This window comes from Porites lutea, chromosome 1 (genome assembly GCF_958299795.1).
Source record: "Porites lutea chromosome 1, jaPorLute2.1, whole genome shotgun sequence".
NCBI classification, from domain to species: domain Eukaryota; kingdom Metazoa; phylum Cnidaria; class Anthozoa; order Scleractinia; family Poritidae; genus Porites; species Porites lutea.
In genome coordinates this window covers 3538894-3558514 of record NC_133201.1, presented here as the reverse complement: position 1 = coordinate 3558514, position 19621 = coordinate 3538894, and the positions used below count along the sequence as shown (strand labels likewise).

The window sequence follows — 19621 nt, the reverse complement described above, 5'->3', positions numbered from 1 at the left end:
TCTTTTTATAAGCAACATAGCGCATACATCAAACATCAAGTGGTCCCTTTAAAGAGGTTAAAAAACCAGGGTGCAAAGAAAGTCATTTTTACAGCTTGCCATTCGGGCAGGCTGAAGCTAACAATTACTAGCCCAAACATCATTTCAACTAACCCCCAAAACGTTTGATGAGCAGGATTGATCTTACAGTTCTTCTGTAATTTGAATTCCTCAAAAAACTTAACTTGCCCATCGGGCCAGTTAAAAACAGAATTCACTAGCCTGATAGCAAAATCCACTAGCCCTGGGCTATTGGACGCTACTTTCTTTGCACGCTGAAAACAAAGTTATTTAACCATCATCCCCGAAAAGTGGTAGCAGTTGCTTACAACAGGTGGTTGTTTAAGACAGGGTCCAACTCTAAGGCTTTAACTGGGCAAACGCTAGCGTTTTTAATAGGTGGTCACATATATATGGAGGTTCGACTGTAATTCATTTTTGGAATTGGCCAATGAGGGCTAATGAAATATTTTAAAAAATGTTCTGACTGGTATCACACTACATGTAGGTAATCAACACAATAAAACCAAAAGTGCTGTTCAACATACAGTGAGGCAGTGCCTTACCCCCTTCTTGAGTCTGCAGGTAAGATCCACCACAGACACATCTGGAACAGGAACACGGAACGCCATACCAGTCAGCTTTCCATTCAGTTCAGGGATAACCTTCCCAACAGCCTTAGCAGCACCTGTAGATGCTGGAATTACATTCTGATGAGCTCCGCGGCCATCACGCCATTTCTGGGGTGGAGAAAAAGGGGAAATAAGCAAAGTTCAAACATCATATATTCAACACCACCCTTGGTTCATATCCCAGAATTTATTTGCCAAATAATCTACACTGGATAAATTGCTATTAAAATGGTTGGGGAAAACTTATTAAAGTTTGAACACACTAGGCGACATGTCATTCCAAAAAAGCACTACTTGTGTACAAGTCAGGCATCTAGTAGCATGACACTTTGCAGCAACAAATCTCTTTGTGCCCACTGGTTTGATTATGTGCAACTTGTTGCAGTCTGTGGCAAAAATTCTGTTGCAGGGACAAGATTTTCAGAAAAATTTTTGAAATAAGCAAAAAGTACTTTGCCCCTGCAACATCACATATTGCCGCAACATGTTACTGCATCTTGTGACCAAGTGTTCCAACCTTTTGCACTTATCTACAGAAAAATGGGGGTTTTGAAGTTCTCTTTTGATGTGGTTAACACATGTAGCTCTCATCTTACAGATTTTGTTGGAAGCTTTGCTTGGCACATACCTTTCCACTTGGCCCATCAACAGTCTTCTGTGTGGCAGTGTAAGCATGGATCGTGGTCATTAAACCCTCTTCTATTCCAAAATTGTCATTTATGACTTTGGCTAAAGGAGCAAGGCAGTTGGTTGTGCATGATGCATTGCTAGGGGTAAAAAAAAAATGTCACAGGTCGCAAGAGGTAAAGTTAAAACTGGTCAAGTGTTCCTTGGAAGAATTAACAATTAGTTCATGCGTCAGCGTGGGTATGTCGAGATATTGAGCATGCAGGAAGTTTGGAGAGCACGAAAAAAGCGTAAGAGTTGCTCGACCCTCCTGAGTGCTCTCCAAACTTCCCAAGTGCAAAAAGTGATTTGCTCACACCACAGCCTGCACAGTTCACAGAGATGACAATAACAACAACAACAACACTCACCTCTTTCCCCTTAACTATTGGTTGACAAATTCAAAAGTGTTCTCTTTATAAAACACATGGTTAACGCTTCATACAGGGGCAGATCTAGGGGGAGGGTGCAGGGGGTGTGCATCCCCCCCTAAGACTAAGATAAGCTAATACAACTGGTTTTCTGAGAAAAAAATAAAACTATGTGGTTTATTGGTGTTGAAGTAGAGCAAGAGACAAGTGCACCCCCTCCTAAAAAAAATCCTGGATCCGCCCCTGTCATACTGTACTGTTGAGTTATGGATGCACGTAGGAGATGTCTTGGGAGGATTGTTAAGCTTTCAAGAACTCGAGGTATAGTTTATTGACGTCATCAGCATGCTCAATGGGAGTATGAAGCATGCTTGCGCTATTAATTGAATTTGATTAGGTGAATATTCTAGTTATGTTATAATACATTTTGACCGTGGTTTTTTCATTATTGAGTTTATTTTTAATTTCAATATCATGCTCTTCAGTCAAAGAATTGAAAATTCAAAAGAATCTTTGATTGGGATGGATGCTGATGGATTAATGGGAATAATTTGATCTATGAAGTTTAAAATATCAATGAATTAAAATGATGCAATGTGGCATAAAAACAAATCAAGCAAATTTGGTCAAAGTTGGCTGGTTATGAAAAATTAGCCAGGCAGTTTGAGCTAATTATAAACTGAGAATTATTTTCAGTGAATAATAACTGATTACTACTTCCACCCACCAAAAGTGACACTACTCACTTCAAGACCATCACGACTAAAAAAAACTTCTATAAAGCACAATCTATCAACATACCTAACAACTGTCATAGATTTTGGATCATACTTGTCCTCATTCACTCCCATCACAAACATGGGAGCATCAGCTGAAGGGGCTGAAATGATGACCCTTTTGGCCCCGCCCTTCAAGTGAGCGCTGGCCTTTTCTGTCGTTGTGAAAACACCAGTTGACTCAACAACATATTCAGCACCACTTTCACTCCATGGTATTGCGCTTGGGTCTTTCAATGCATAGACAAAAATTGCTTTGCCATTTATTACAAGCTTGCCATCTTTTGCCTCAACAGTTCCCTTGAATCTTCCATGGGTGGAGTCGTACTTAAACATGTACACCTTTTTGACAAAACAGCAGAAATTAATGAACTTTTCATGAATCAGTAGGTCTCGATTTGCTTTTAGTCTGTGACCTACACGACCTGTCATGGAAAGTCTGGAAAAACTGTGGAGATCAGTGCTAAAATCTGAGAAATATCTGAAAATATTACACGTGTGCTGATAGGTAGAAACAAAATTTTAAATCAAAGTGCAACCACAAACTAAAAATAACTGACATTAATTAAAAACTCATTAACACGTAGATCTGACAGTTAATTTTTTGTGCGTCAAACGATTACGTATGAGCTCATGCAAAAGATGGTATCATGACCTATCAGGAAGCGGCCGCCATTATTGGAACAATACGATATTGATTTAGTTTACTGGTTGTTTAAAAAAACTGCCTACGAATCCTGTTCTGTTAGTCACAATAAAATAAAATTATTCCTCAATGGAATTACACAAGCAATAATAAAAATATTGTTAACCATGTAATCCAGATCGATAAATGGATCGTTCACTGCGACAACTTGTACTTCTTCATGTTCCTGGGAGGCACGCATTACAAGGCGTCCAATACGTCCAAATCTACGATAAAAACGCAAGAATATGTTACCTTTAACAGTCAAATGATGATGGACAAGAACAGAAACATAGAAAAAAGAAGCAGCAAAGCTCATTCAACACTTTCACTAACCCATTAATTCCTACTTTCACCATCTTGATGTCGAGTTTTGGGGTGTTTTCTGCGAAAGAATCAACAACTAACTTCAGTACGAACAAGTATTTAACTGCACACAAAAATTATTGTTATAAGACACATGTCCATTGAAATGACGGGTTAAGACTGACCATTTACCTAGAACAGAAGGGAGATCACAATTACTGCCACGTTCACCGATAGAATGCAAGATCGGAGTGGACAATTTTGCAGAATGACCCTTCAAGTGCTGCTGGTACTGCAATATGATTGGTGCATATGGATCACATGACGGGTGTCGTGACGCCCTGCACGGTTCTTGCATGCTGCTGCAGCCATCACAAAGTTTGTACTTTTCTTTTGTGCAAATAAAGGTACATTTCTCTGATGTTACGGAAGATTTTCAATGTAGAATATCAAAGATAGCAACCTGGTGTGGGTTAAAGTACTGTATCCAAATAAAAAGCCCTATTCACCCCGTGGGCATCTTGTCTCCGTTTTGCATAACACTCCAGACGTCCGTGATGGACTGGAGTGGATGGACTGGGCTGGACTGGACTATGAGCTGGGGGACTTAGGACTAGATAGGATATTTTACATGTGTTTGTATTCCCGGTACGTTTCTTCAGGGTCGGCATTAACCTACCGGCCTGACAGCCTAGGGAAATTAATGAATGGCATTAAAATGCAAGTTGTTCCATTGAAAATTCGTTTCAAATCCTGCCGAATTGCTCTTGACAATGAAATTGATTATGATGTTAAAGGCAGTGGCAGGCGGACGATTGATGTGGGAGGTTGGGGTGGAACCTGGATACCACCGAAGCCTTAAAGTCTAAGACCGACATTGCTTATTTCGTCACACAAGGGACCGTTCTTTTATTTCGCTTAGTTTTGCGAAAGGAGTTAAGTAATTTATACTCAGGTAAGCTGGATCATTCTATATCTTGCCGTGGGAAGCCATGGACCGAGACTTGAATTAACTGACTGCGCGCGTGTAAAGTGCGCGCGAGCTTTGGAAACAACCACTGTGACATACCACATCTCTACGACAACTGGAAATGTTTATTCACTTCCTCAGAAGTTTTCTTGAAGGCGCAGGTCATTTGCTTTGTGCTGAAAACGAACTCGTTTGTCAGTTGATTCTACTTATAGGTGAATTTTAAACCAATTGCAATTAAGAACGGTAAGTGTTTTGAATTTTAACAACAGAAATTTGAAGAGCTATTTTAATTCCCCAAATGAAGAATCTTTTTTAAACGAGAAGTTTTGCAGAATTTTGAGGCCGACCCTCTCCTGAAATTAACTGTGCATGCCGCAAAAGTTGGCTGATCCTACAAAGAGCTCTATCTTAAACCGGATAATAGCACAACGTATTACCTGTCACCAGTTTTCGTTTTCAAAGAACAGAAAGGCGTCTTTTTGATAAAGTTAACTAGGAAAATACTATCCCGTGAAAAGTTTTCATTTTTCGTGAAAACTATAACATACATTTCAGTCATTCTACATCGCAGAAAGTCTGCTACTGAACCGCATTGGGGGCGCTATCATTTTGACAGGCCCTATTTCACTTCATGGCATAGTTCTTTCAACTTCAGTGGAGTTGTTGGGATTCTTAACCTTGTTATTTTCCATTTAAATTTGTTTGTTTCATTATCTCTGATCATTAAAAGCCCCATAGGAGAGAAAAGAATTTAGCTGTCAGTTTTATTTTATAATTGTCTGATCATTGCATTTTTCTTCAACAATGTTTTACTTTTAATTGATACCTCGTTCTCTTATTACAGAGACGTCAAAATGGAAGTACAAGCTGAAATCCATTCGTTACCAAGCGAGAGAAAATCTTTGCTACAGTCAACAAGTCACTCTACTATCCCTTACGACAGGATCGTGAATTCGATGCGCCAAGCCCGAAAAAACAGAGATCTACTAAAGCTGGCTGAACAAATCGAAGTACTTGACGACCAGGGAGCATTGAGACCAGAAATTCACAAGGTAGAAAATCATTGCATGGCATTAGTCTGATTAACTAGGAAGGGCGGGTATTTTTTAATCGGGTTACAAGTTAGCCTATTCCAGACTCCGAGATAATTGGGTCCGCTGATTTGAGAAAGCGCAAACGTTAAAATAAATAAATAAATAAATAAATAAATAAAACTGTTCGCGTGCCCTTCACTCTCGTGCCATCCCTACTATCCGAGAGCCTGGAACAGGCTAGGTACAAGTAGGCGAGAGAGGACTGGGATATGGAACGGAAGTTAATGTGCTTACTAAGGCAATTATTACCCTGTGGGACCACTTTCCATGATAAGTCATTGTCGCATTGTTTTCGTTAACCAGTTTATTTTCGACACATTTAACAGCGTCACGCTGGCAAAATGTACGCTCCTTTCCGTGTATATGAATATAAACAGTGTTCGATGTAAGATGCATGAAAAAATTCTTAATTTCATTAAAATATCTGAAATATTCTTTAATGGTCTATACCTTTTAACTAGAAGAGTAAACTCAGCTGAGGAGGTTCACTTACTCGTTCAATTCTTTTCTTTTTACAGGGCAGGAGTGTACTTCCGTCTGCGTTGAGGAATCTTTTCAACCGACTAACAAGTCTTTTCAAGAAGAACTCGCGCGTAAATTCTCACTGTCATTCAAGGAGACGGAAAAATTATATGTAGAGAAAGAGATCAGAACAATGAGTTTACTAGAGCTATCTGAACTGCTGGATTCATTAATTTAGAGAAGACCTTTGTAAATAGTTTTAGTTTTGTAAATACATGTTCGTGAAATTTGTCACAATTAAACCACGTTAAGACTTTACGGTTATCCTGGTTGTTTAGTTATCCTCTCCAAGACTATTCTGGGCGCTGCTGCACCGTCTAAATTTGCTATCTATGCCACGAGTCTCCTTAGTTCCAAAGTTTTTTTTTAAAATATTCGGTGGAAATCTCCTCTATCACCCATATGCAGTATGGTCCAATGGACCACCCAGTTTTACGATGTCTGAAAACGACTTAAGTCCAGATTCTCAGTTTATTTTTATCCCACACTGCGCTCAATCAAACGCCACCTTAAAGCACCTTCTGTTTCCATAAATGAAGTAGATACTTAACTCTTTATTTTTACTCCAACAAGGAAAGCTATTTACATTTGAATATAAAACGTTCTAAGGTTGCACGTATTCGCTCATTCATCACGTCTTTCTCCAGTCTGAGAGGCAAGTGCAGGGCTTAAAACTTCAAAGTGAATCCGGCGACTGCAGCAGAACCTTTCTTGGATGTTTGAAGCCTGAATCCTTGACTGTCAGTTCCACTGTCCCCTTCATCGGCCTGTAAACAGAAATACAAGATGTGAAATGTAATTAAATTAAATTTATAATTATTTACCCTTGGCAGTATTTACAGCACTCATGCTAGACATAACAGGGTTAAGAATCCCAACTGGCCGGGGGCAAACCAGCTGGCTATTTACAAGCGTGGTCGAGGATTTGAGCTTGGGACTACCGTGAACAAATCCAGCTAGCGGTCACGGCGGGACTTGAAGTCGGAGCCTCTGAATTGCGAGTCCAGCGCTCTAACCGCTCGGCCACCCTGCTGTAAACTATTTGGGTTATGCAGTTAGCGCTTCTTCTTCTTCTTTCTTCTTTTTCAAACTTTTGTTACGGTCCAAACAGGGTTTAACAGGACAATGTCCGCTTGTTTTGCCGTTTGTCCTAGAAATAAGAATGTTTACTCAACTGTTCCCCAAGCACCTTCTTTCTATTTGCGGCCGGAGAGCAACTTATTTGTAAGCGAAATGTCTCAAGGGCGGATCTCATTTCCAGGGTATCTCTTAAAATCTTGGTAACACGGCGACCACAACAGTGTTTCCAAGCAGCAAGCGCTTAAAATATTTCTTTGGTAACACGAGAAAAATCTTGAATTTACATTCCCTACTTTTTCAGGCTTTGTCACACGGATCGATTCGCAAGGACTATTTTTAGGGCAATGGAAAGCGTTGCAACAGTGTTGCAGTGATGTTTCGAACTGTTAAACATTGTTCTAACATTGTTGCCTTAAATCGTCATAGTAAATAGTATAGTAATAGTGGTGCGTCGCGTTTAAACAACCAACGCAAGATTACATGATAATGAAAAGACCATCAACGGTTGCGGGCTCGCGTTTATCACTCACCAGCTTTGCAAACATAGCCCCACCCTCCGGGGCTTGGGGACTGTGTTCCACATCCTTCTTCTTAGGCCTTTTCATCATCTCACTCTTGGCAGGCCACGTGGGGAACATGGAGGGGTCAACTGGAAGTGGAGACTCCTAAGGAGGGAGGGGTAAAACGCAAATGGAGCACATTAGTACACTATGGTCTCCAGTATAATAATTGCGTCCAAAGTTAGGATGCTAATAGTCCCTTATCAAAGTTTGCTCCGTTTTCAACGCCATCTTTCAACTACTTCTCCCGCCCTTTATTATTATTGTTATTATTATTTTTGTTTTATGGCCTTTCTCTCGGTAGGAAACTGGTGTCTATTCATGCCTCGCTTTGAAGTTGGCCCCACCACCGATCTCTGTGGAACGCAACGTGAAACGCAAAATGATTCTTCCCACATGCAGCGTTCAGCTTTTACCTATTTGTGTTTTTGTGACTTTTTGTTGTATGATTGTTGGACGCGATTCATGAATTTAATAATATCGCCAGTGAATTAAATGCCGCAGGTTTAGTACCTAGCAAGAGTGCTTCCCGAAACTAAATAAAAACTTCAACCTTGCTAGTCAAGAAGTGGCAATACAAAGAAATCAACAAAAAGCACTTACATTGAAATATTCATGTTCAAGGGCTTTATCAGCCGTTATCCTTTTCTTGGGGTCATACGTTAGAAACCTAAAAATACAAAAGAGAAAACTACACTCACTGCAAATTACATGCATTTCATCTCTACACAGTCTGATCAGCCCGGGGTCAGGCTCGCCTTCCCTTCCCGCTCGGTTCGCCTCTTGCCTTCTATCATTTGTCATTTTTTCCCATGAAGGAGCCTCGCCCTAGGGACCCGTTTCTTGAAAGTCCCGGTAATTTTCGGGCCCCGATATCATATACTCAAATCCAAGCGTACGTCCTACTTAACAAACCAGTTTATTTTGACAGCTTTCCTAGCCTGCGAGAGCATCCGGTTTTTTCCGCTCTACTTTCACCCGCTTTCGGAGGAAGAGAAGTGACGACCGGAAATACGTCTGCGGTTCGCAGGCTACAGCTACAGCTTTCCAAGTCTACTGATTATCGGGACTTGCGAGACACAGCCCGCTGACTGTCATTTGCAAAGTTACAAATGATATATATGTAACTTCTAAAAGTAATTTAACACAGAGAAACTTACTTGTTTAACAAACTGAAGCCCTTGTCTGTTAAATACGTGCCAAACCTGTTTCTTAAGTTGTTGTAAGGATACTCTGTGAAAGTCATCTGAAAGAGTAAAAGTTGTCAAGTCAACTCAATGAACAACGTGTTGAGCAATTTTTCAGCATTTCTTGTGTACCACCACCATCTTGGAACTGGAAGGTAGAGATGGACTGGGGAGAGTATGATCACGTGGATAAAATCCTCAAGTGCGATCAATTCAAATAAAGAGACTTCGAGTAGTTCTTTCCTGTGACACTAAAAAAAAATCAGTTTACTTGAGTATAAATGTATTTAGCAGGAAAGTACTAATTGGGGAAAATATTTTAACTCGTCCTACTAAAGACGAGACCGTCATTTTACGTGGTCATCCGAGCCACGCGAAGCTCTAGCCGCTTGCACTGCAACGGGAGTACATGTACCTCCATTTCTCAGTTATTTTAAGACCCTGAGTATTGGTCCGGCCCCGGGAATCGAACCCGTGACCCCCCGCTCTGCAGTCAAACGCTCTACGACTGAGCTAACACTGACTCAAACTATACAAGTTTGAGTCCCTGGATGAAAACCAATGAAATCTCTTAACCTTTTTAACAGCTGGAAGTTCAGAGTAAGATGGTGGTCCAGGCCAAATTTTGTCACTGGGAGTTCCAAGTTCCTGAAAAAAAAAAAAAGATAACAGGGAGGTTAAGCAAAGGCGTTTTTGAGCGACGCACGTCAACATTAAGTGATGCCTTTTCTTTTTTATTAAGCGTTGACACTAGTAAATTTATTGCTAAGTGGCTTGACTCTAATAGAGACGATTTACCCGAAACACAGCTGGTTACGAGTAATCAGCCGGGTGATTTGAGCCAATGAGAAACGGAGAAACATTTTGAATAAATAATAAACAAATTTTCATCTATGCAATGCTAATACAAAGTCTTACTTTAAATATTCTGTTGATCTGATCTATCTCCGACTTGCCCGGGAAAAGTGGCTTCATCGTCAACAACTCCGCAAATATACAACCAACAGACCACAGATCGATGGGAGTTGAGTATTCCTATAACAACAAAGAATTTTGTAATCACTAAACAGTGAATAATCATACAATATATTGATATTATGAGAGGTAATCATTGATTACGGATCCACATTCGTCACTCGAGTTGAAAGGAGTCCAGGGCCGAGATGCCCCTGATAAAATTTATAGGGGTGGTTAATTGGCAGTCACCCGTGAGAGCTCGAAAAGTTCTGCCTTTGTGCCACAGGAACACCAGATTAGGATGCGTTCTGAAGAACGTGAGGATTTACTGTGCAGATGAACAGGGTGTCCAACCTCTTTTGTATTATCAGGGGGTGGAGTACACATACATGAAGTCCTCCACATACTTGTAACATTGTTGGGGGAATCTCGTGTTCAGTGGGTTCCAATACAAGCAGGCTTCTAGCCAGACATTGAAAACTGGTCGTCAAAAAGGCGTGTTTTCCCATAAAATCATAAGAGATTAAGTGAAGTTTCCTTGCATGTCTTCCAAAAATGGGCGTCCATAGGACAGCTGGACACCCTTCTGGCTAAAACCTTGAATATCATTAAGTTCGACCATTTGGGTGTAACTTTTTACTTTTCACTACCCGGAGTTGTATTTTATTTTAACTAAGAAGAATGGTGGTAAATATAACTTGTTGAAATAATATTGTGTTTCACGATCTAAAGTTGGAGCTAAAGAGAAATCATTTTGTGTCAACTTGGAACGATAGTATGCATGGATGGATTTTTTTTTTGCCGGGGGTGGGGGGGGGGGGGGGGTTGAGAGGGCCACATCTCTCTTCCATTTATATGACAATGTGTTAAAAATGTAAAAACCTCTAAGTAAGATCAGTTTTTCAAAAGCCTTTATTTCTGGACAGACATGCTCTCAGAGTTCTGCAAACAATAAATATTCTTTTATTATTTTATTATAAATTATTATTCCTCGAGTCTGAATGGGCTCTGAGTCAATAGGGCTATTGACCCAGAGGCCATGAGGGCGGGAGGAATAATTGTTTTAGTAAAATCCAACTAGTCGGTCAAAAATATCAGGACAAAACAACTTTAGCTAGCAAAATGTGATTCAGCTGCCATTGTTTTGGTTTTCAAAGACGGGCCCTTTTTGCTACTGGTGGGGTATAACATATAGCGTAGTAGTAGCTCAACCAATCAGAATGCAGCATTGATAACAGACCACTAATTGGACTTTGCTAAATAATAATAGCTGGCCTCCTCTACCTCAATAATTAAAAAGAGCACAATATTATTGTCTGGATCTGGACCTAGAATATTTGGAATATGGAAGAATTTAGAGGCTTCTTCAAAAGAAATAGGTAATGTTGTCTATGACTAAATTATACAGTACAATGTACCTTGGTGCCAAGCAGTAATTCAGGTGCCCTGTACCACAGTGTCACAACGATAGGTGTATAGCTCTTAAGAGGAGAGCCATACTCTCTTGCCAGTCCAAAATCACCAACCTGTTATCAAATTAATTCCAAAGAAACAGTAAGTGTTTTTGCTAAGTCAAGTTTCAAGCTTATTGAACTCTAGCGAAAATAATAATAATAATGATAATGATAACAAAAATTAAAATAAAGAAGTGAACTGCTTATGAAGGAACTGCACTTAACAGCTTTAGCAATGTTTCTAGGGGCACAACCTTGACTCCTCCAGGAGTTAAGTCTTATGGACAACTTGCGACCAAAGTAGAGTTCTTTTCTAAACCCTTATTATTTCATTAATCAAACGAACCTTAAGAATTCCCTTGTTACTGAGGAGTAAGTTAGAGGCTTTCAGATCCCGATGAAGAATCCAGTTGTCATGGAGATGCACAACAGCTCTTAGAAGTTGAATCATCAGTGTCTTGACTTCACCTAGATAAAAATTAAAATTAAAATGAGAGATGAACATGGGAACCTGTCAGTAGTCAAGCTCTTTAACATTAATTTTAATAATTGTTTTGAAACACTAAGAAAGTTCATGGATGTCTCTGTAACACTATGCAAACAATTATTGCTAGAGGATTCAACTGTTCTTTTATGGACAGTAAACAATTGTGGTATGCAATTAACTGTACCCACCCAGAAGGCAGACTCTTAACATATATACTATTTCACATGCTGCGCAGATAATCAAGGGTCTCCAAGAAAATGGGCGCTTGTGACTGTTTCAGTATTGTTGTTCTAGGAATGCTCACTCACCAATTCTAAACCCTTGTGTCATGTGTTCCATAAGAACCTTCAGGTCATGCTCAACATAGTCCATAACAATGTATATTTTGTCCATATTGCTGCCCACCACTATTTCCTGCAGAAGCAAGACACGATGAGAATATCATTTTATTTAAAATTACAGAAGCAGTATAATTATTTGCCACCACATTAAACTTTGCAAACTTGTGCCACACCTCACAAAAGTAATGAAACAGAAAATGTACCCTGCAAACATACAACAATGCCTGCAATTTCTACAATATGTTTATCAGCAAACACGGTCATGTAGCCTCCTACATGTATACAGCTGTTCCAAGTCTTATCACACAATTCTTGCTCAAAGATGCGGCTAGTCACATTTGAGCAGACACCTTTCAAAGTTTCAACCAATCACAGTTCCATTATTCTTCACAATCACAGTCCCATTATTCCATTATTTGTTCCATTATTATCGTTTTAAATGCCATCCAATCACAGCCTGCATTTTAAATTGTGCCATCTTAATATTGCTGTCCAGTTGTATCCTATGAAGCTGTTACTTGTCATGCCACGGAAATTATTTTCTTTTTTAATTGTCAAAAGCATCACTCCCAATTTGCTGATAGATGATTGGTTACTTCAGTAAATTGATGAAACAATAGTAAAGGAATGTAGTTTGCTACCCTGTGAGCAGAGGCTACATTTTCGCTGTGTGAACTGGTGTGCGAAAAGTAGCCTCTGCCGACAACCATTCAAATCCGTCCAGATATCTGGACAAAAAAATTTAAAAAATGGGTTTTTTCCAGTTCTTGACCAGTTTAGAGCACTGCGCGAGTCTTGCATGAGTCTTGCATAGCAGATCCGAGTTGTCACAATTTTTTTTTATTCCCAAGAAACTCGCGTCGTTTGACGACAGACCTGACGATTAATTTTGCTTGCGAATCGCGTGACAAATCTCGTGCATGCACGATAGAAAATTGAACGGTTGTCAGCAGAGGCTACTTTTCGCACGCCAGCTCACACAGCGAAAATGTCGCCTCTGATCGCAGGGTAGTAGTTTGCTTGTCAGCAGCCATTCCTTTGGGGAGGAACATCGTGTGATGAGAAAAAGGACAGCTGTTAGGGGACTAATCAGCAAAAGAATAGTTCCTGGAGTAAAGTGTTATTGTTAGACAAAAAAACAGAAGTACAATTACACTTGAAACTGAAAAAATCACAAATCAGGCTGGCTTTAACAGGGCACTTACTCTAACAGTCACAATGTTAGGATGCTGTGCTTTCAAAAGGGTATTGATTTCACGCAAAGACGTAATAGGAAATCCCTCCTTTTCTCTTTCCATCTTTAGTTTCTTCAATGCAACTATATCACCTTGAAATGAAACAAATTTGAGAATAGTGTACGTTGTTGCACCAATACAAGAAGCCCCTCAGGACAACACAATGTCAGGCTGTAATACTTGTGACATTAAATGTTACTAATTTTTAAAAACAGTGTTTTCACCAGAATTTTGTGATTTACGGCCCAATGACCCCAGGCCTTGAAGTTTCTGGGCCATTTAAAACAAAGAATGGGTCACAAGTGTTTACTCAGTTTGAAGTTTCCAACTAAAATTTGTGTAATACTACTTTATTAGACTGGAATAATATCAAATGTTTTAGCTGAATATTGTTGTATGCAGTCACACTATGGAGAACAATAATTATTGTTAAATTTAAAAAAGCTCATAGTCCAGCACCAAGCAGTAGAAAAAAATTGAATGCTTATTTACAACCCAAATAAACCTATTTACAACCAAAATTGGCTTCTTAATAGTACAGTTTTGCAACTGAAGGGCCCTTAAGGACTTATTAAGAGCACCATTTCGCAAGTGTGCGCATCTCATAATGGCGCGATCTGTTGAGAACACTGATGAAGCATGCACCCACCCTACGAACGTACAGCAAAAGATGTACATTAAATACAAAAAGATTTCAATGAACATTGTGGCAATAATTTGCATTCAAGAAGTGTACAGAACATACTGTAAATCCTTATCCTTAATGTGTTCAATCAGTTAACCCCTTAAGCCCCAATATCCACATACAAATTCTCCAAACTGATCTATATATATTTTCTTAAAGAATGAGTTGAGAGAATTTGACAAAAGATCACAGCATTTTCTCTTAGGTGATCATTTTATTAATTCTCATAACCTAGTCTCTTGACAATGTATGGATATCATTGGGAGAAAATTGATGTTGGTCACTATTGGGACTTAAAAGGTTAATGCAATCCACTACATGAACATATACCTCAACACCAACAATATCATAAATCACCCAATTACAACAGGAATGAATGTACCAAAATAAATGGGCATAGAAAGGAAAATTAATAACCAAACCTGTTCTCCTATCCTTTGCTCTGTAGACGACCCCATACGTTCCCTCTTCAATTCTGTTCAGCCACTGAAACTCCTCAACATTTCTGCAGCCACGAACAGCAGGATAATAAGGTGGAAGTTTGGCCTCTTCTTTCTTCTCCTCCTCACCGTCAGAAAGCTGATCCTGTTTCATTTCTGCATCTGAATGGGGCCCAACAGCCTCACCTTCATCGCTGCTACCCTCACTATCAATGTCCACAATTTCATTGGAGAACTGCCGCCTCTCACGTTCAGTCAGGATCACTGATGGCCCTTCATCTTTCTTTGATTTGCTAGAAGTCACATCATAACTGCTTCTGTTGTCTTTATCCACTTTCTCCGAAGTGGCTTTCTTCCTACTTTCACCGCGATCTTTCCGATCTTTACCTTTAGATGCAGTTCTAGATGCTTCCTCGGGAGATTTGGTCTTGCCTGAATCTTTTCTTGAACTCTTCCTTCGTTTATCGACATCCCCTTCAGAATATTTCTCTCTTGAACCTGTTCTGTCTAATTTCACTTTAGATACATCCTTAGCATTACCACTTGACTTGTGTTTATCACGACTTCTATCCTCAGAACTGCTTTTCTCATAGGACCTACTCTTACTGTCGTCATTCCGATGACTTCTTTCTCTATGACTTTCATACTTCAAGTCCTTCTCCTTATCAGAAACTTTCTTCAATGTATAACCCCTTGTATGTAGTGATTCCTGCTCCCTTTTCCTGTATGAACTTTCATCACGGCGATGATGGCGCTCTGTCTTAGTTTTCTGCTTGTATTTGTCATCAGTTGGTCTTTGTTGCTTAAGCTGCTGCAACTCTGAATGGAGATCCTCTATTTCAATCTCATCCTCTTTGCCTTTTTCAGTCACTTTCTCAGTCTTTGGTGCAGATTTTGTTTTCTTTTCCTCTTCTTCACTTTCTTCTGATGTTTCACTATCACCTTCCTCATCACTTTCTTCTTCACTACTTTCTTCCTCCTCACTTGAACTTTCCTCATTGGTCTTTGCAGTAACCTTTTTCCCAACATCCTTACCTTCACTTGACTTAATGCTTGCTGCCTTCTGCTCTTTGATTCTGCTGCTGCTTTCCTTCTTTTCTTCCACCTCTTCATCATCATTGTCATCATTATCGTCATCATCATCATCATCATCATCATCATCATCATCACTACTGCTATCATCACTTTCAGACTCTGATTCACTGCTCACTTTCTTCTCATCGGCTACTTCCTTTGTTTCTTTTTGTACCCTCTTGGTGGCTGCCGCTGTTTCCGTGTCCTCGTCACTCTCTTCCTCACTACTACTGTCTTCCTCACTTGACTCTTCATTTGCCTTTGTTGTCACCATGGAACCTACAAACCAGTGAACAAAACCACAATATTAACCCCATTAAGTCCCAATAGTGACCAACAGAAATTTTCTCCTAACGATATCCATACATTATCATCAGATGAGGTTATCAGAATTAATTAAATGATCACCTAAGAGAAAATACTTTGATCATATCAAATTCTCTCAACTCATTCTTTACGGAAATGTACAGACATCAGTTTGGAGAATTTGTATGTGGATATTGGGGCTTAAAGGGTTAAGATAACTCCTTATGAATCAACATTCTCATGTTGCCAATAGGCCACTTGCACTAAGAGGCCACGTGATCAATGCTTTAAACAGTGAGTTGGAATCTTGCTGATGCCAAAAATTGACAGAGCATATAAAAATTATCTTACACCCGAAATTTGAGAGGAAATGCATTTAAGGGAAATATTTTATGATTTGTATTGGCTGCCATGTTGAAGGGCATACTCTTGCCCTCCCACATGGCTGCCAAAACTCTCTTTTGCTTATATCTTGTTAAACGTTTGATAGTTATGTTCAGATGTGATGTAAACGTTATCACATCATCTTTTCAACATTTTCCTTGAAGTTTAAGAGCAAAATTTGTGTTCAGATAGAGGTAATTCATAATTTTAAAAATCACATTTTGGTCACGTGACCAGCTACGAGCTTACTCATTTTAAGAAAATGGTGTGGGTTTGATAAACCAAATCACTATTATTTTGATTAAGATATGATCCACTAATCATTTTCGAAGGCAAAATCATATAACTTTCATAAAAACTATGTCAAATGACCTCTTAGTGTAAATGGCCTAATATACACCTTGTTGATCCCCAAAGCATTATCTTCAATTTCTCTTGTAATGACTGTTAAACCCAGGAGAAATTGAAAAATTATTATTAACCAAAATTATGGGTAAGAGGGGAGGGGAGTGGTGGGTGCAAGACGAGGCAAGATGGTGCAGATGGTGAATGTGTAAATGACTTTCACATGTTCAACCTGAGCAGTTTAAAAACAAAACAAAAAAAGTAGGTTTGACCAGGATTCAAACCTGACTTTTCATCTGAGTTTATAAAACCACTTTGAGGGCATACATGTATCATTTACTTTATTGCAAGTTCACAAAATCACAATATACCTGGTTGCATGATTAAATAATTTTTATACAATTACCTTTATCCTTCCTTGTTTGTTCTGATGGCCTGGAAGCCTTTAAATCAGAATCAGGGTGTTTTGGAGACGAATATTTTATCTTCTGATCACGTTTCACATCCTCAGGGTCTGAGGGATCACTGACGTTGTCTTTTTCTCTTTGCCTGTCATCAGTATCAGCAGTTCTTGAAGAAGAATACTTTCTTCTCTTCTCAGTCCTTTTGTTCTCTGAATCTGACTGCTCACTGAGAGAATCTCTTATGACGCCAACCTCTGCAGCGTCATGGCTTTTAGATGAAGAATGTCTTCTCCGTTTTTCAACTTTTTTGCTCTCAGAGTCTGAAAGATCACTAACAATCTCTCCTTCTTCTTCCTCTGTTGTTTTCCGGCGTTGTCTGATGCGAAGCCCTGCAGGTTCATCATCCTGAGACATCTGCCCTTTGGCCTTTATTGGAGTACCATTTGTAGATGATGCTGTGAATGACAAAATCATTAAAATCATTCAGTGCAGCACCTTGAATTAATTTTAGTTTGGCACAGCAATTAAATTAGACAGGATCTGCCAAGCTACACAGCAGTGGCACGGCTCGTTTTCAAATGTAGCGCTATTGCCATGCCAAACTCACTTCATAAATTATGAAATGTATATGTTTAAGTGCTTTGACTCTACTGAGCCTGACTGCAATATTTTGCTTATTTTAAGTTTGGAGTGACTGAATTACATTTGACGTTTAAACCACTCCCGTGCTATTGCTGTGCAACTGCCAGGTCAAATTAATTTGAGTTCGACACGGCAGTAGTGCAATGTTTGAAAAGGGCCTCAGTCTGACGATGACTACTGCACAGATTTGTCAAAACATAAGTCACTGTCTACAACAGTCCTACTGAGAACTACACCCACTCGGGACACCCACGTGCACAATCGTGTTCTACTTATCACATTTTCCACACATTTCTAATTACTTACTTGGAGACAAGCTTTGCGGTTCAGGACTCATCTGATAAATAATCTCACTTCCTCCTTCCTGAGTTGGAGAACCATGTTTCGAAGACGTTCTCGATTCTCGCCTTCCACCTGTAGCGGATGGACTAGCAGTTCTCGAATTTCCTTGTGATGCTCCCCCTTCACCTTCATCATCCTTTTCTATCCGTCTACGTTTTTCTTGTAAAATTTCATCCAGGGTTTTTATTTTAAGATCTTCCGTTCTATCGTGGTCATCTGGAGATTCGTCTGGTTCAGTGCCTTCGATTTCGGAATCTGCGGGCCTCTTTCGGTTTAAGTTGTGCGTGCTCGAAGACATAGCATTGAAAAAATGTTCTATTAGCACAGTATAGTTAAATATCTCCCCAGAAAGTTCAACTCAAACGGTATTAACGTAGAATTCACGTTCCAAAATTCCAAAACCTTTTCAAGCCGCCATGATGTTCCACGATCAATCCCATGTGTCCTTTCGGGCACTAGTGAGCGGTCGCTAAGAACGAAGGGCTATAGGCATGCAATGCATGCAAAATGTCAGCAAGTCCATAGCGACAAACCGTTAGTTGGTACCGTATCTTCAGTTGTAGACCTGGATCAATATAGCCTGCGTAGCAAGCGTTTCCGTTTAGTTTCGGAGCAAAGAAAGACCAAGGAACAGGATTCTCGGTTTTGGCCGCGCGAGAAATGAAACAGCCCTTTTACTTGCGCCATTTTTCGTGCGGTCTTTGACTCTCGTTCCTCCTTCTTTGTTCCCGGGGGGCAAACCGCACGGAAACGCTTACTACGCAGGCTAGGATCAATACAATAATAACTTGTAGAAAATCATAAAACGGCAAAATGATTCTTACGGCACGGCGATGAAGAAGTAAACAAAAGAATAAAACAAAAAAATATATATTTAAACAAATTTGCCCAATATTTCGGTTTGAAAACAAACCTTCTTCAGGGGCTAAAAGAAAAAGAAGATAAAATTAAAACTTCGTTTAATACAAATAAGCGTTTGAAAATATGGAAACAAAAAACAAAACAAAACAAAAAAACTGAAAACAATAGCCTGTTGTTGGTGTAGGAGACTAGATGGTGTCGTACTAACGAGCTTCGTCACATCTATTTGTTCCAAGAAGGGATAATGTTTTGCAAATTTGTTTAAATATATATTTTTTTGTTTTATTCTTTTGTTTACTTCTTCATCGCCGTGCCGTAAGAATCATTTTGCCGTTTTATGATTTTCTACAAGTTATTATTGTATTGATTCTAGCCTGCGTAGTAAGCGTTTCCGTGCGGTTTGCCCCCCGGGAACAAAGAAGGAGGAACGAGAGTCAAAGACCGCACGAAAAATGGCGCAATCTTTTGTGTATTAAATGAGCCTCCCTAGCCTTTCTCACTGCGTCAGGGTTGCTGCGTATGAGCTCAAGTGTAGCCTGCGAGCAAGCTCTCCTATTTGGGCGAGCGAGATCACCGCCGATCCATTTTGAGCCACCAGTAACTCAGAGATCCCACTCCTGTCTCCCTACATTTCAATCAAGCTGGACATTAAAAAAAAAAAAAACCAAGTTCTCCTAGGTTTTATTCTTTTCTTGACTTCTTCATCGCTTTGCCGTAAGGATCAGTTTGCCGTTTTATGATTTTCTACAATGCATGCAAAACCCATGACAAAC

At 39.6% G+C, this 19621-nt stretch overlaps 2 protein-coding genes across 4 annotated transcripts in view; both read right to left on the bottom strand.

Annotated features, from left to right (window-relative positions):
• The window catches only part of LOC140942733 (glyceraldehyde-3-phosphate dehydrogenase-like), a 41740-nt gene extending 37892 nt beyond the window's left edge, over positions 1-3848 (bottom strand). For 2 of the 3 annotated variants that reach the window (XM_073391720.1, XM_073391713.1), the window contains exons 1-6: positions 3668-3848; positions 3506-3554; positions 3297-3396; positions 2510-2826; positions 1300-1438; positions 606-779 (exon numbers count right to left, since the gene is read on the bottom strand). In XM_073391720.1, the coding sequence (XP_073247821.1) occupies positions 606-779; positions 1300-1438; positions 2510-2826; positions 3297-3396; positions 3506-3554; positions 3668-3833 (945 nt within the window). In that variant the 5' untranslated portion in view covers positions 3834-3848. Of the gene's footprint in view, positions 1-605; positions 780-1299; positions 1439-2509; positions 2827-3296; positions 3397-3505; positions 3555-3660 lie in introns of all 3 variants that reach the window. The other variant, XM_073391729.1, reaches the window with a different exon arrangement.
• A 2750-nt stretch (positions 3849-6598) lies between these two features.
• Positions 6599-18417, bottom strand: LOC140942715 (uncharacterized). Its single transcript, XM_073391689.1, has 13 exons — positions 17952-18417; positions 17006-17458; positions 14473-15843; positions 13336-13457; positions 12098-12203; positions 11649-11770; positions 11267-11374; positions 9810-9926; positions 9468-9539; positions 8865-8950; positions 8308-8374; positions 7675-7809; positions 6599-6831 (listed from the first exon to the last, which is right to left on the bottom strand). Exons 1-13 carry the CDS (start codon positions 18283-18285, stop codon positions 6733-6735), a joined length of 3192 nt encoding a protein of 1063 aa, XP_073247790.1. The 5' UTR covers positions 18286-18417; the 3' UTR covers positions 6599-6732.
• Positions 18418-19621: the final 1204 nt, after the last annotated feature.

Bases quoted from the DNA above. Each gene is read 5' to 3' on its own strand.
- LOC140942715 (XM_073391689.1), bottom strand. From the start codon at position 18,285: ATGTCTTCGAGCACGCACAACTTAAACCGAAAGAGGCCCGCAGATTCC. The intron at 15,844-17,005 runs GTAATTGTATAA...ACTGGTTTGTAG, and splicing joins ACAAACAAGGAAGGATAAAG to GTTCCATGGTGACAACAAAG. The intron at 8,951-9,467 runs GTTAAGAGATTT...TTACTCTTTCAG, and splicing joins AACTTCCAGCTGTTAAAAAG to ATGACTTTCACAGAGTATCC.